The 16,052-nt window shown below is 37.0% G+C and overlaps 1 protein-coding gene across 2 annotated transcripts in view; it reads left to right on the forward strand.

Annotated features, from left to right (window-relative positions):
- Positions 1–10,650: 10,650 nt before the first annotated feature.
- Positions 10,651–16,052, forward strand: part of vwc2l (von Willebrand factor C domain containing 2 like) — a 71,609-nt gene continuing 66,207 nt past the window's right edge. The window contains exons 1-2 of one of the 2 annotated variants that reach the window (XM_073911470.1): positions 10,651–11,189; positions 12,608–13,080. In XM_073911470.1, coding sequence (XP_073767571.1) covers positions 12,691–13,080 — 390 coding nt within the window. In that variant the 5' untranslated portion in view covers positions 10,651–11,189; positions 12,608–12,690. The remainder of the gene's footprint in view (positions 11,190–12,607; positions 13,081–16,052) is intronic. The other variant, NM_001128564.1, reaches the window with a different exon arrangement.

Genomic DNA, 16,052 nt, shown 5'->3' on the forward strand with positions numbered 1-16,052 from the left:
ACTCCACACAGAAATGCGAACTGACCAAGCAGCAACCTAACAGGACTCGTAGCAGCAACCTTCTTTCTGTGAGGCGACAGTGCTAACCACTAATCCCCCGTGTTACCCACGTTAATGTGCAAAATGGCAATGCAGTTAGTTAAACAGCATTGTATTTCTGTATTTTAATATGCATTTTCCAAGACAAATGTGCAATAGTTTGTGCAAAATGAAAATGAGTTATCATTTCCAAACACAGTTTTAATATGTAAAATGTATCCACATTATAGTTCTTTATAAGTTGGGGTTGACTTGTGAAGATTTAATACAGATTTACAATGTAAACTCTCTGTAAAAGCTTAAATTTGGCTGGTAAACATCTTCGAAAAAGTGTCTAAATGGTGTCTAAATTTACTGTCCTTACACATTTTTTCGTCCGCTCAGGTCAGCCGACCAGCTCCTCTAGAATGTTCCCAGGACCAGTCGAATGCTTAGAGGGGATCGAGCTTTTGCTTTGGCCGCACCTAAATTGCGGAATAGGCTGCTGTTGTATATTAGACAAGCCTCTTCCATTACTGTTTTTAAAACTCTTCTTAAAACCCACTTGTTCAATTTGGCTTTTAGCACAGCGTGAGATGTTGACATTTTATGTTTATTTATTTGTATTTTAAAGTATGAGCTACGCTTTGTTTTACTCTCTATTGTTAGCCTTTTGGCCAACTGTGTTGTTTTAAAGTGCATTATAAATCAAATTGAATTTAATTGAATTAGTGAGCATTACACAATAGGTAGGTGTGGCTCTGGTGCTCCACCTTCTTTGGCCAGAAAATCGTCGCCATTTAAAGCTCAAGCTCAGACATCCACAAACATTAGCATGGAAGAGTTGCTTAGGGCTAGGCCAATCATTTTAAATGAAATAGCAAATGTGATTGAGAAATGTGATTTGAATCACGATGTATTATAGACAAACGATTCAACTACTTTCATTAATTCAGCAGGACTGATAAACATAAGATTATGGAAAAATCTCAGAAGAATTTATTTCAACACTTGACTAGCTACGATGTGAGTTTGGAGTAAAAAATTGTGGTATTTCATGTGCAGCATTTTCTACACAGAGCCGTAACTCACTGAGAAGCCACAAAACATTGATTTCAATTATGAAAGTGATTTTGCGTAGTTTGTCAGTGTATTACATCTCTGTGTTGATTTTGCGTAGTTTGTCAGTGTATTACATCTCTGTGTTGTAACTGTTACCCCATCTGAAAGTAAGTGCTGGAGCTTTACTACAAAACTGTACTACAACTGGCTTTACTGACAAAATGTGCATTAAAATCACCTTCGATTAATTCCCGAGTAAAAGAAATTAAAGTGTAATTCTAAAAATTTAAAGGTTACATTTCCATAGGAATTATTTCAGTCATAACTAATTATTTCAAACATAGTGTTAAAATGAAAGATAAAGAAGATGTGCGCTTTTGTCACAAGCTTCACATTGGATTGTATCTTTTGAAAACCACAATAGTTTCTCACTACTTGAGCATACTGTTTTGTTACCATTGCTAATTATCTTTATTTTAAAAAGTGCACTATATTTATCTTTTCTGGTTCCCAATTAGAAGATGAGCAAGCTTTGTGCTTATTAAGAAGTAAAACTGCCTGTTCCAGTGGCCAAAACAATCCATCTGTGGTTAGAAGAAATGATAGGATGTTGCTCTGCTCCACTTCACAAGTAAAAGGAAATATTTTTGAATAGCATGACAGAGTTTTTAGACATTTCCTTCTACAAAAAGCTTGTTCCACGTCCATGCACATGCCTTTTCAGTTTTGGTTTTCGATAAAGTGTTTACATGCTTGATTTCTCTTGTTCTCTTTATAATTCAGTTATTTAACATATTATTTTAATAAAGTAAAAAAGACTCACTGAATCGTTCCCATTGTGCAGGAACATTTCTCCCTCTTCTTCTTCTTCTTCGGCCTTAGTCCCGTATGGTTGCGGGGTCGGCTCTTTGGAACAAGTCCTCCATTTAGACCTGTCACCTGGGCCTGTCACCCTTATACACTCACACACTCATACCCTACGGACAATTTAGCCTACCCAATTCACCTGCAGCATGTCTTTGGACTGTGGGGGAAACCGGAGCACCCGGAGGAAACCCACGCGAACGCAGGGAGAACATGCTAGAAACATTTCTTCCTATTATGGTTTTATTTATATTTGGAGCTACAGTGTTGATGGTGAAGTATTCATTCATTCATTCATTTATATTCCTTCGGTATGGTCTTTGCTTTAACAGAGGTCGCCACAGCGAATGAACCGCCAACTATTCCAGAATAGGTTTTACGCCGCGGATGCCTTTCCAGCCACAACACAGTTTTGGGAAACACCCATACACACTCATATTCTACAGCCAATTTTACTTTCCCAATTCACCTATGGACTGTGGGGGAAACCCGCATGAACACAGGGAGAACATGCAAACTCCACACAGAAATGCCTACTGACCCAGCCGGGACTTGAACCAGCGACCTTCTTGCTGTAAGCGTGCCGCCTTGTCTAAAGTAGAGGTTTCTTAATATTAACTTTGTTCTATAAACCGTGGTAGAAAAGAAACATCTTACTATAATATGTCTATATAAGCAACTGCTCACTAAACAAATTAAGGTTTAATTCATATGCACTTACAATGAGAATGCTTGCCTACAAAATGATGTTCACTTCATTACTTAAAACAACATTTAATACGTATGAATAAAAAATTTCGATGAGTTATTTTTGATAATCATCTTTCACTGACAATAAAGTAGCAAGTAAATCAATCTAATCAAGCCATATACATGCTATGATAATTATAAACGTGAAAATGATTAGAGAGCTATATTCAATCAAATGTCTACTCACCCACTTGTCAGTAAACAAACTCCATCCTTCACTCCAGCCTTAAATTCGTGTTCGCTCTCACTTTAGTTTGCTTTAAGGTCGTTTATTCATTTGTATTCATTAGTTCAACTGCTGTTAACCACAAGCAAACACAATGACGCCATGATTCTGAATGCTAATATGTGCACATTTACTGTTTTGTCAAATAATATACACTCATCGGCCACTTTATTAGGTACACATGTTAACTGCTCGTTAACGCAAATTAATAATCGGCCAATCACATGGCAGAAACTCAATGCATTTAGGCATGTAGACATGGTCTGGAAGATTTGTTGCAGTTCAAATAGAGCATCAGAATTGGGAAGAAAGAGGATTTAAGTAACTTTGAACATGGCATGGTTGTTGGTGCCAGATGGGCTGGTCTGAGTATTTCAGAAACTGCTAATCTACTTTTCATGCACAGCCATCTCTAGGGTTTACAGAGAATGGTCAGAAAAAAAGAAAATATCCAGTGAGCGGAAGTTCTGTGGGCACAAATGCCTGGTTGATGCCAGGGGTAAGAGGAGAATGGCCTGACTGGTTTAAGCTGATAGAAAGGCACACTTTGGGCCCATTAGAACCAATTGGGCATCATGTCAATGTCACAGCCTGCCTAAGTATTGTTGCTGACCATTTCCATCCCTTTATAACCACAGTGTACCAATCTTCTGATGGCTACTTGCAGCAGAATAACACGCCATGTCATAAAGCACAAATCATCTCTGATTTATTGAACATGATAATGAGTACACTGTAATTGAATGGCCTTTACAGTTACTAGATCTCAATCCAAGAGCACCAACAGAGCACTGACAAACTTGCAGCAACTGTGTGATGCTGTCATGTAAACATAGACCAAAATCTCTGAGAAATATTTCCAGTACCAGGTTAAATCTATGACACAAAGGATTAAGGCAGTTCTAAAGGCAAAAGTGGGTATAACCCAGTACTAGTAAGGTGTACCTAATAAAGTGGCCGGTGAGTGTATCGATAGTTGGCCAGTTTCGTAAGCAAAGGAGCTTCTCTAACATTCATTTACAGATATTAACATTTAATTCACAAATGTACACTTGCTCTTACCTATAAAACATGTATATTAAAAAAATGTGAGCCATGCAAATTAGGACATAATCTGAGTATGTTTCAGTTCATTTAGGCTACTTATGATCAAGTTTATTTTAAAACAATCAAATTCATGTTGCATAGCAAGTCAAAAGCATGTTCATATTCTGTACTCAGCAATTGTACTGTATGTTTGATGGTGAAAGCTTTACATATTGACGTGTAAAATAAAGCACATGAAATAATGAATAATGTCTAATCTATTTCATTGTGAATCAAGCAGTCAACAGAAGAAGAACTTGGTAGTGAAGCAAAAAAAATTTTTTTTTTTTTACTCCCAGAAAACCTGTGAATAACGGAGAGTGTGATGAATTCATTTTATTCCTCTCCAGGGGAGTCCACACCTCTGACGCAGAATTGGATTTGCTAGAGAAAGGAGGCTTTGGGACTGTGGCATTTTTGGAGAGGCCATATTTTCTTCTTTCAGCAGTGAGCACCCTTCCCTTTTTTCCTTTGATTAAAAAAAGGCGTAGCTACAGCTCATGCAAGACAGCAGACATACAGTATACAAATGAGACAATCCAAAGCTATTTTGGAGGTGGCTTTGTCCCCAGGCATGTCTTGCTGTGCCATTTATATTGTGGAACTATGAACTGCCTTAACCAAATATAATGCTGAGAAGTTGTGAGTAGTCTATTAATGGAGCCCTAATGGCTAAACCATTATAACGATGTTGAAGTCCTTACTGTGAAACGCATTGCCAAGGCAAAAAGGGGCTTTAGGAAATACACTGCTACTCCATTAGCTAATTGAATCTGAATGGTTTCTGTGGACGCTCCCTGATGCTTTTACCAGCGATTTGATCAGACCCAAATAGTCTGTGTTTAGAGCTCTGAGGATGGAAAACAAGAGGACAGTCTAAACTCTTCTGAGCCTCCGATATACACATGAAACATGAATTGAAAACACCCTAATGGATGATATATACTGTTGTGTTTTTAGTGTTTGTTATTCTGTGAATATATGAATATATTAATTATTCATTTGGTAGGCTTTGGATGGAAAGCTAATGATGCAGTCTGTGCCATAGCAGCTAGTGGTTCAGTATTGTAAAAATTGCCAAAAAACTGGCAAAATTTTGCTAAATGATTATCATTAAGTGCCCGTTCCTCGTTTTAAACTGTTATTTTAAGCACATTCATTTGCTCCATTATTTCAGTCCGCTTAGACTTTTACGATTGTTTACGTTCACTCGATATCTTTTTTCTTATTTCAGTGAGCTTCACATTGATTTACCGCCAAAATGGGCCACTGCAGTACATGACAGGGAATTGGAGTGAAATGTCAGTCGCAGTCCTTCAGTCTGTCACCCCTCTCCCATCCTTAATTGGTGAGTGTGACCGACCTTTGAGGCTTGGCAAGATCTCAGGAAAAAACAGTCAGTATGTGCGAGTTGTTTTGAGCTTACCAGTGGGATGCAACAAGGATATGTTTGGCCAAATATAAGGCTAGGTTGAAGCATTGAATTTAACTTAGTGAAAGTGAACTGGGTCCAGTGTTGCACCGGGCCTATCAACATTCATACCCATCACTATGTTGACAAAACCAGTGTTCTGCATAGTGAAAAGCTTATTTTATTATGAATATAGAATCAGGTCAAACATTTAACTTAGTCTAATGTTACTTGTTACCAGTTATCCTTTCACATTTATTGTTCGGACAAATACAGCCAGACAAATTTGGACAAAAATACCCTGTATACTGATAGTCAGTGAGACCCGCCAACCTGTTTTCACCAAGTAGGATATGTTCCTATGTTGATCCTGAAACAACATTCCAATCAGCTAATCAGAATTAAGGAATAAGTTTACCGTTTATGTTAAACTTAGGCTTACGGTAAGGTTTATGCACTTTTACATGATTGTTATTCAACTATTATTCCCCCCTGATTTTGGGAATAATTTACAGTTATGGTTGGAAATAGGTATAGATTACATTTTAGATGCTAATCCAGGATTGCATCGTACTTGGCAAAATCATGATGTGCCAGAGGGACCCTATAGTGCTTTATTTCTCTCTGACTTTCACTGTTTTAGAGATATTTATAATATTTTGGTGCAGTGTTGATTTGAGCCACAACATTCACTGTATGGACAAAAACAGTTGAAATATCCCTTAAAGTGAATATTTGCCAAGTCTAGAGCTGCTTTGGCCTCATTAACATATTGAATGGACAAAAATGTTTGAAATAATTTGTGCTGATAAAGTCAGTAGGGTTCAAAACTGTTTTGGAGCTCACTAACATCCATTGCAGGGACAAATTCAGCTGAAAATATTCTGCTTATCGATAATTAATAGGGTGGAATTATAGTTTAGTATTGACATCCATTGTTTGGATAAAAATAGTTAAAAATATATATATGTAGCAAAGTTTTGAGACCATTAACATTAAGTATATCAACAAATCGGCTTTATATATCTTTAATTAAAAAATACACTAGCTGACGAAAGTTTTGTCGCCTATCCAAGTTTTATGAACAACAAATAATAACTTGACTTCTAGTTGATCATTTAGTATCAGAAGTGGCTTATATGAAAGGCAAAGGCCTCTAGATTACACATATTTTACCAAAATAAAATATGATCATGCCTTGATTTTTAATTATTTAATAAGGACAGTAAGATCTAACATTGCTTAGACAAAAGCCTTGTCAGAAATATTGTACAGTATAGAATATGAAGTTATGGTGCAGTGAAAAAAGAATCAATCCCGTGTATGACTCCCATGAGCTTGAAGGACTGCATCCATACATCTCTGCTAATGACTCAACTTATTTTTAAAGTCATCTAGAATGGCAAAGAAAGTGTTCTTGCCGAACTCCCAGAGTTCTTCAAGATTCTTTGGATTCATCTTCAATGCCGCCTCCTTCGTCTTACCCCACACATGCTCAATAATGTTTATGTCTGGTGACTGAGTTGACCAATCCTGGAGCACGTTGACCTTCTTTGCTTTCAGGAACTTTGATGTGGAGGCTGAAGTATGAGAAGGAGCACTATCCTGCTGAAGAAGTTGCCCTCTTTTGTGGTTTGTAATGTAATGGGCAGCACAAATGTCTTAATACCTCAGGCTGTTGATGTTGCCATCCACTCTGCAGCTCTCTCACATGCCGGCATACTGAACGCAACCCCAAACCAGGATTTTTTCCTTCACCAAACAGGACTGATTTCTGTGAGAATCTTGGGTTAACGTGGGTTTCGATAGGTCTTCTGCAGTATTTGTGATGATTGGGATGCAGTTCAACAGATGATTCATCTGAAAAATCTACCTTCTGCCACTTTTTCAAATGATCAACTAGAAGTCAAGTTATTATTTGTTGCCCTTAAAACTGGGATCACGACAAGATTTTTGTCAGGTAGGGTTTACAAATACAGTTCTTTACAGTCAAAGTCAGTTAAGTTCTTTGCTGATTTTAATGACCATGGGCATTCATTATGTGGACAAAAATTGTTGAACTACTGTATTGACCTTATTCTCCAATACGGATGTGCGCTCGTTTGTGCGATTGTTTTAGAAATTCTGATTCAGTTTCCTTTGGGAGAAATTATTAGGAATAATAAACAGCAAAAAACAACATGCTCTACAAACATGAGAAAAAGCTGAAAAATATAATAAGAAAATATCAATTTGCAACATCAAGCAGCATAACAAGCAGTTTTTAATGTCTAAAACTTAATGGAAGTGAATGAGACCAGAAGTCTCAACCCAAAAAGATTCAAGTGGCTGCGCCCACTCGTACATGAAGAATAAGGTGAATATATTCAAAGTAAATAGAATCTATTGTTACTTTGGGCCACTTTGACATAAACTGTATGGACAAAGACAGCTGGAATATTCTATACAGTGAGTCAGATGGGTCTAGTATTGGCCTTCAAATGCCTTTCCAGGGGTAATATCCATGGTAAACTGTGATTTCTCCATGAATTCTCTCTTTAACAAACTGAAAACTCACCCAGCCTCTGCACAGCATAATTGTGAAAACCTGCTTTCCTTTTTGTCATCATTGAAGCTTGAAGTCATTCGATTCTCACAGTCGGATTCACCAGCATCGGTTGTGTTTAAGTCACATAATATCTCAACAGATCCTTTCAGACTGTTTAATAAGAGCTTGTGGACTGGTGTTATGATTTCTGTAATGAGAGTTACGACCCTAATCTGACCCTATTTCTGAACCTTTCATAGGCTGAGGCCAATTAGGGTGGGATCGTTTACAGGGGATGACACCCTCCGAACGAGAAAGTGAGAAAACATGCCCCAATTACCAAGCAGTGATGTCATCACTCGCGGTCAGACGCGCTTGATTCTTACATGATGTGACGGGTGTGCTGAGAGCCCCAGCGCTCATGTGAAAAACAGCGGCAGCTTCAGTGAGAAACACGCAGAGCAAGATCACGATAGGGAAGAAGCATAAGCTTCGTGACAAAAAATTCATTCGCCAGCTTTGACCGACGAGCACATTTCATATGTAGATATGGATAAAGTATTTCCTTTTATTCATTAGCACATCAGTGTAACCGGCTTGTATTTTCTCCACAGAGAGACTTAGTGAAGGAAGAGCGAGTGAAGGTTAAGCCAAAGGCACGCTAGACTCCATCTCCCCCTGAGGTATTCTTATTCGATTAGAGTCACACTGGGATGAAGACTCTAAGAGATAGTTTCTCATGTTTGGCTTTGCCCATACATACTCTGAAATGGGCCTAATGTATCTTGAGGGGCAGATAACCGAGAGCTGAAATGTCACATTTAAAAGCCAAGCATGTGTCCTTGCTTTTAGATACCTTTCTATTGATTTGCTCTACCATGTGAACAGGGTGTATTTAAGATGGGTCGCCATCATCCACTTTAAACGATGTTTGCATTCAAGGGTGAAAACCCACAGAAATCAGGCTCGCCACAATCACTTGTTGATCCACAAATGTACTCTCTAGGATGTTACATAACACGGTATTGTTTTGTCAATGGCTATAGTTATGTCAATAGCTAATTCTGCCATGTTATTGTTTGCACCCATTTTATGAGCCTTGGAAATTATATTGAATGTTCCATTCATGAAGAGAATTAGGTGATTGAGCAAGCCCACGGGAAGCTACGTTTAACTGCAGAACTTTTGGAGTTGGAGAGAAGCATAAACTGAGAGAAATTATTTATTAACAGCTGCCAGCGTCTCCATTTGAGGATGAACTTCTAATTTTGTCATTTTTACAGAACTTTCATTGCCGTGTTACCATGAGAACAATAATAATGCAGAAGCTGTAATTGTTTTGGTCCTGGAGACCATTAATGTAATGAGACACAGTGAGAATAGTAGCAAACAAACAAAAAAAGACAGCTTGTATAAGGCAGTAATATGTTTGTGTATGAAATACTTTTGTTAATTTATTATTATTATTATTATTATTATTATTATTATTAACATTATTATTTACAAGGTTATTTCAAATTTTCTAATAGGTTTTAAACGTTGTAAGACAAAGATATTGAACTGTTAATAAACAGCAATTTCCCATTGAAATGGATGAGATATAGATAACACATTTTCAAATACTTATTTTTCGACCAATTTCTTTGATTTGATTGTGTTCCTGCACCACTTTATCCTAAATTGTTGTGAGTATTTTCTTTTAATGGCATATAAACAAAATGTACAGTATATCAGACAGTTACTATGCCAGTTAAAGGGTTAAAGCACAACAAGATAAACCATTTTACCATAAAAAAAAATTGCTTTGTACTAAAGATTTACATTTATGAATCGAAAATTTCAGTGGGCATAGTGATAGGTTGATACTTTAAGATCGCCCCCTATTGACAAAATAAATAATTAGATTAAGTGATAAAACGGGAGAGCAATTGCTTGTCCTTGAAGAGTTCATGTGCTGGAAAAATGTGCAGTTGTAAATATTTTTAAAAGTAGGAGTTATGAGTGGTATAATCACAGAAAACATGTTTAAATCTGTCAAAATAAATAAAAATCGCATATAAATATTGTTTTCCCCAATAGTTTAGATATATAACATGTTTTTGCACTCTGCTGAAACAAAAATACAGCAAACACTCCAAAGTAAAATTGCATAATAATAAGTGATAAAATGAATATTTTTGGGGGATTTTGTGTCGATGTAAGAATAATATATATGATATTACAGCAAAAGTTGGTCTAGGCTTTGCATTGCTTAAATGTTCACGAAGGACACAAAAGGCACTAATAACGCTGCCTCCTTTGCCCACCCTCGGCTTACTATAAAATACAGTAATGCAGTGGCCCCTATGGGTTACCTTCCGCACAACAATTTTGCATATTTCTGTGCTTTCGGTTTACAGTTAATCAGGATATGCAAAGTGTTGCTCGGATCCACATTTTGTGACCGATCTCGATTTAATGGCTTTATAGAAACTACAAAGAAATCGCTGAGAAGAATTCCCCTCTGTTCCACGGGGACTGTCCTGTTGCACGTTTCGCAAAATTGTTAATGATTAGAGAAGCAACGAGAAAATCGTTGCATGAAGGCGCCGGTCTAGTGCAGAATGAAGCGGTGCTGAACTCTGAGATCGCCGCTGTCCGCGGTGCTGAACTCACTGTGAGGAGAGCTATTGAAGATGAAACGCTCCTCTGTTCTCATTCCTCTCCACACTCAACTTAGTAGCGCTGTCTCAGACGATGCTTTTCTGTCTGCTCTGGCGGCGCGAGCATCTCCGGTGTAGATAAACTTACTTTCACACTGGGGAAACGTAATGATATCGAATCTCTTCTCGTTTATTAAGTTGACATCAAATTGTTTTCTCGGCGGAGGTGCCGAAGACCAAATGGCGTTCCACCTGCAGTATTTGGGAGTTGATTTAAACGCCGCGGATGACTAGATGATCTCAAGAAGGAAGTGCATTTGTACAGCTGTTTTGGATCTTTTTTCCCGTCCTTTTCCATATCGTGAGAGGTCACTTAATGATCGGGGAAGGATAATTGCGTTTCTGGATATGTCGTTACAGAAGTGGGCATGATCAGCTTTCGCTTGTAAATATTAAAGACGCTCGGATTATCTCTTCTGTTGGAGTAAGCACTATTCTTCCTCTAACTCGAATTGGAATGATTTTTGTGGTCTTATCATCACGAAGGTGCACTTGCTCGCTTGATTACGATTCCAACAAAGTGGAGCCAGACATTTCAGCGCGGTAAGTCTAATCCAGCCACTTGATTAAATGTGTAATATTGGAATGCTTCAATGAAATACGATAAGCATGTCCACAATAATATTATTTACTTATGCATTTGTCCAAACGTTCAAGGCAAATAGTCTCTGCACAGATGCATTCAGCATGCCAGAGGCAGTCATTTTATTACGGTCTAGACACATTGTCAATACTAGACTATCTTTCAATGTAAAAAAGAAACTCTTCCTTTGAAGTGCTTTCCTCTGGCAGCTTATGTGCTTTTCTAAGTACCGAATCTCACACTACTGTGCCGTTTTCTGGTTAATTTCTCGTGCTTTCACGAGTGAAGAGGCATTTGGACCGAAGCCCATTACGCACTCGTTAATGACACAAAAACCGTGTCGTTTCTTCGGGGCTCTTGGAGTAGATGAAATTTGGAGCGTAGAAATGTACGGACATGGTCAATGCACACCCATCTGCAGTGCTGTGAGGGATTAGAAGCTGGGGAGCTACCTGTTGTCCCTGGGAAATAGACAACTTTGTTGAGCATTGTCGATATGATTGGGATTATCTGGGTTTGTATTTTGTGATTTACTTTATTCGTTAGACACTATATTTTTCCCGTACACATGCTTAAGTTTTGATGTTTCCCAAAGTATTATCTTCACCATCTCCCTTTCCAGTGCGTACTCACACCAACCAGAGCATACATTCAGAAGGAAAACACACCTCGTTTATGAGAGTTGAATCTTCAGATTTCCATGGCTTCTTCAGCTGGTAGAAAATTCTGTATGGGAATAAAAGACTGAGGATGAACTAGTATGGGAGACAAAGGCTGCTGTTTTACCACCCAATAGTAATTAGCAACACGAGTGTATTTACCAACACATTCATGATCAGTATTCTCATGAGGACAGAACATTATTCTAAGTATCAAGGGAATAGTAACATTTACTGTGTTTTTTAACTGGATTTGTAAACTCTCAATTAGTAGGCCTACCCTGAAATGTATTTAATTGGATAAATATACACGATATACCCCTTGATTGGCCGGATTGGAAGGATATTTTAATTTTTTTCCACTATACTTCTACTGGACTCAGAATAATAAATAAATTAGAAACAATTCAAAAATAATAAACAATTTAAATTGAATATGTTTGATTGGTGTTACGCATGAATAGTGGAGTAGGGAACAACAACGCTGCACGCATTATTGCAACATTGAATCCTACAGTTTATGTCTTTATTTCTCTACCGTGTTGCGGTTATTTAATATAAAATCAGTGACATATTGCAAAGTAAAATGATTATTAGGGTAAAACATTCTTATTTGAGGTAACTTTTCAGTAAACTGCCATGACATGTCCATCTATCAGTTAAGACAACAAAAATGCATGTCCAGTTATCAAGCTTCGGATTGTTTACATTTCTTTCAGTGTCATATTTGCAGCATGGAGCCTTACAATTTAAGGGATCTGAGACACTCTCCTTGAATGCGTCAAGACAGCCGCGGCGAAGGATGGGCCCTTTTCTCCCGGCGATTTGCGTCGTGCTGCTCGCCCTGAACGCCGCTGTCTCGCCGGCCTCTGTCGGCCCTGAGGACTATCCCGCCGCGGACGAGGCCGAGAGAACTGCCAACAATGACATCATTTTCGATGACTACCGAGGGAAAGGCTGCGTGGATGACAGTGGCTTCGTGTACAAGCTCGGGGAACGCTTCTTCCCGGGCCACTCGAACTGCCCGTGCGTGTGCACGGAGGACGGACCGGTCTGTGACCAACCCGAGTGCCCTAAAATACACCCCAAGTGCACCAAGGTGGAACACAACGGTTGTTGCCCCGAATGCAAGGAGGTCAAAAACTTCTGTGAATACAGAGGGAAGACGTATAAAATCCTGGAGGAGTTCAAGGTAGGAACACGCTGTCTGTCGAATTTTTATTATGTGCGGGTATTGAACTGTTTAACATACACGTCTCATTCCAGTCAAAACTTGAATTCAACCTTATAGGAGAATTAATGTTTATAAATTACCCAAATGGAAAAAGCTTCTCGTTTTTGATGAATTCAGGTGGATTTATACAGTTTCAACTGATAGATCATGTTCAAGTTTCACTATTATGCCTCAGGGCTCTTAACATACAGTAGTCACTAAAAGGGGTTTTTACAGCAAATGCCATACCATTTATTATTTTATTCCCTGAGGCATAAAACGTTAGAATTAACAGTTTATAAAGGGATAGTTTACTGTAAAATTAAAATTCAATCATCATTTACTCACTCTTGACTTTTTCCCCACTGTAAAACATGTTAAATCAGTACAACAACAACAAAAATAATCCTTATTTCCTTTTTTTTTTTTTTTTTTTTTTTTTGTTTATTCAACTTTTAAAACACATCAGCTGCTCTGACCTAAAACTATTTGTCAGTAATACAAAAAACAATTTATTGGGTTAACAAGATTTTTATGGAGAGCTGAACTACTCTGTAACAAAACTTAAGTTGTGCCAACTTATTTTTTTTTTCTGTCTGCAGAACTGGAATGCCTAAAGTTGAAAAATAAAAATCCTTATTTCCATTCGATTTTTTCTTGTGTACTCAAGTTTGTTTGTTTTTTTTTTCACCTGTAATTGATAGAAAAAGTACAGGCCCTGACAAGTTGAGTAAACAAAAAAACTCTTTTGGAAATTGAGACTATTAAACAATACATTGTCAGAACAAACAAACATAGTTTAATTGAGAAAAAAACAGGAAGGCCTGCTTCACACGTGAAGCATTACAAAGCATGTTTCCTTGTTTGTCCTGCCATTTTTTGATCCTTGTCTTTACCATTATTGTTGTTTTACTTCCTGTCCTGTTTCTAACTCTGTCTAATAGATGTTTTGTTAACATTTGTCTCTGTTTTGTTTTTTTCAATTGAACTATGTTTGTTTGTTCTGATAATGTATTTTTGCTTAGTACCAATTTCCTACTTACAATAGTTTCTTTTTTTTTTTTTTTTAGTTGAGTACACATTGACGCCAATGGTGTAGTGGTTAGTGCTTTGAAACATGCACTCCGATGTTCATGGCGACCTGAGTTCAATTACCGTCTCGAGGTCCCATGCCAATTTCTCCCCTTTCTTCTCTCCCCACACTTTCCTATCTATACTCTCTGCTGTCCTATCAATTAAAGAAAAAAAAAAAAAAACGTTGAATACACAAGAAAAAAATGAATAGAAAAAAGGATTATATATTTTTTGTTTAATCAACTTCAGGCATTGCAGTTCTACAGACAAAAAAAATTTAGGTTGGCACAACTTAAAATGTTTCGTTACAGGGTAGTTCACCTCTCCGGAAAACCATTAAATAATCTTGTTACCCAAACTAAATACATATTTTTTTTATTACTGACCAATAAGTTTAGGTAAGTACAGCTGATGTTTTCAAAAGTTGAATGAACAAGAAAAAACTAAAGGAAATAACGATTATGTTTTGCTTTGTTTTTTGTACCCACTTAATTTTTTTACAGTGCACCAGTTTGATTTTTACAGTACACCAGTTAGATTTTTTTCTTCCTTTTTTTTCCAATTTTTTTTCTTTTACAAACAAGTAAAAACCTTTAACTATTGACAAAGTATTTATTTAATACAGATATCAATGATTACAGGTTTCAAACATTCTTCAAAATATCTTCTTTTGTGTTATATATTGTTTTTTATATTATATATTTTATTTTTTATATATATTTTGTGTACATCATCCCTTTAAGCATCTCTGACTTTTTTCATTTTAACTCTAGATGATGGTTATCAAAACCCAAAGTGTCAAAAAATGTTTCCAAAGATACATGAACTGTGAATATTAACCAAATTATTCAGCAACTGTTAGTGTTTGGGAAGGTCATTTTTGCGAAAATGCCTCTGACAGTGAGGGAAAGAAGGACAACGATATAGCCTCGGAAAACTTTTTACAGAAATCTCATTTTGCATGCTATTCTAATCAAATTTGAAATGTAAACTCACGAAACACTTGGCTTTTAAGGAATATTTTTCCAGGAAATTACATGAATGTTTTCTTGTAATTGTATATGAAAAAACAAATATTGAACAATACAATTTTTTTCTTAAGACTTAATAATGTATAACTTTTTATATTTTTGAGCATGAAACTTCACCTTTTAGCACAGTAAAGCCCAAAGTCTTCTTTTCAAAGCTAATTTGTGTCTGTATAGCTTTCTGGAGTCAAGAACTGTTACTATTTGAAGTTAGGTAGGTGTAAAACCCCAAAAAGTGAGTGCTGGCTAACAGGTTAAAATAAGTTTTCTTAGAAAGTTGTGTCAAAAGTAATTTTTCACTATATAGAACCTTTTGTGAAGTAGAAGAATACCAAGGATGATAAAGGCTCTTTGTGTAACCACGTCAATAAAGAAAATGTATTTTTAAGAGAGTAAGACTGCACACATGACAAGATTTTTCAAATTCTTGTCTCATCAAAATCGTGAGAGAATTCTTAAAGTTGCTTTCAAGACCACATACAAATCAACACACCACTACGTCCTTCAACATACGTGTTTGTGTGGGTGGGTCTGTGCATGAGTGCATCATGGCATAGTTTTCTTCTTGTTTTCGTCCAGCTCATTGTGATAAGCCCTATCCATCACTATCAGCTGTAATTTGATTAGAACTGTGCTACAGAAAAAAATCCTCTCGACAAAGCAATCCATTTAAAACTAGCGTGCATTTTCTCTTGACTTTAGATTCAAGTTATTTATATCGATCGGATGAAGAAAGCAAACCAATCAATCATACAACAAAGCACTGAAGCCGTTTTAAAAAGACCCATCAGCCACAAACTGAAACATGTGTTGTGAGGAATGATGAACTATTAGTCCAGCTTGTGATTC

The sequence above is a fragment of the Danio rerio genome, chromosome 9, assembly GCF_049306965.1.
Source record: "Danio rerio strain Tuebingen ecotype United States chromosome 9, GRCz12tu, whole genome shotgun sequence".
NCBI lineage: Eukaryota > Metazoa > Chordata > Actinopteri > Cypriniformes > Danionidae > Danio > Danio rerio.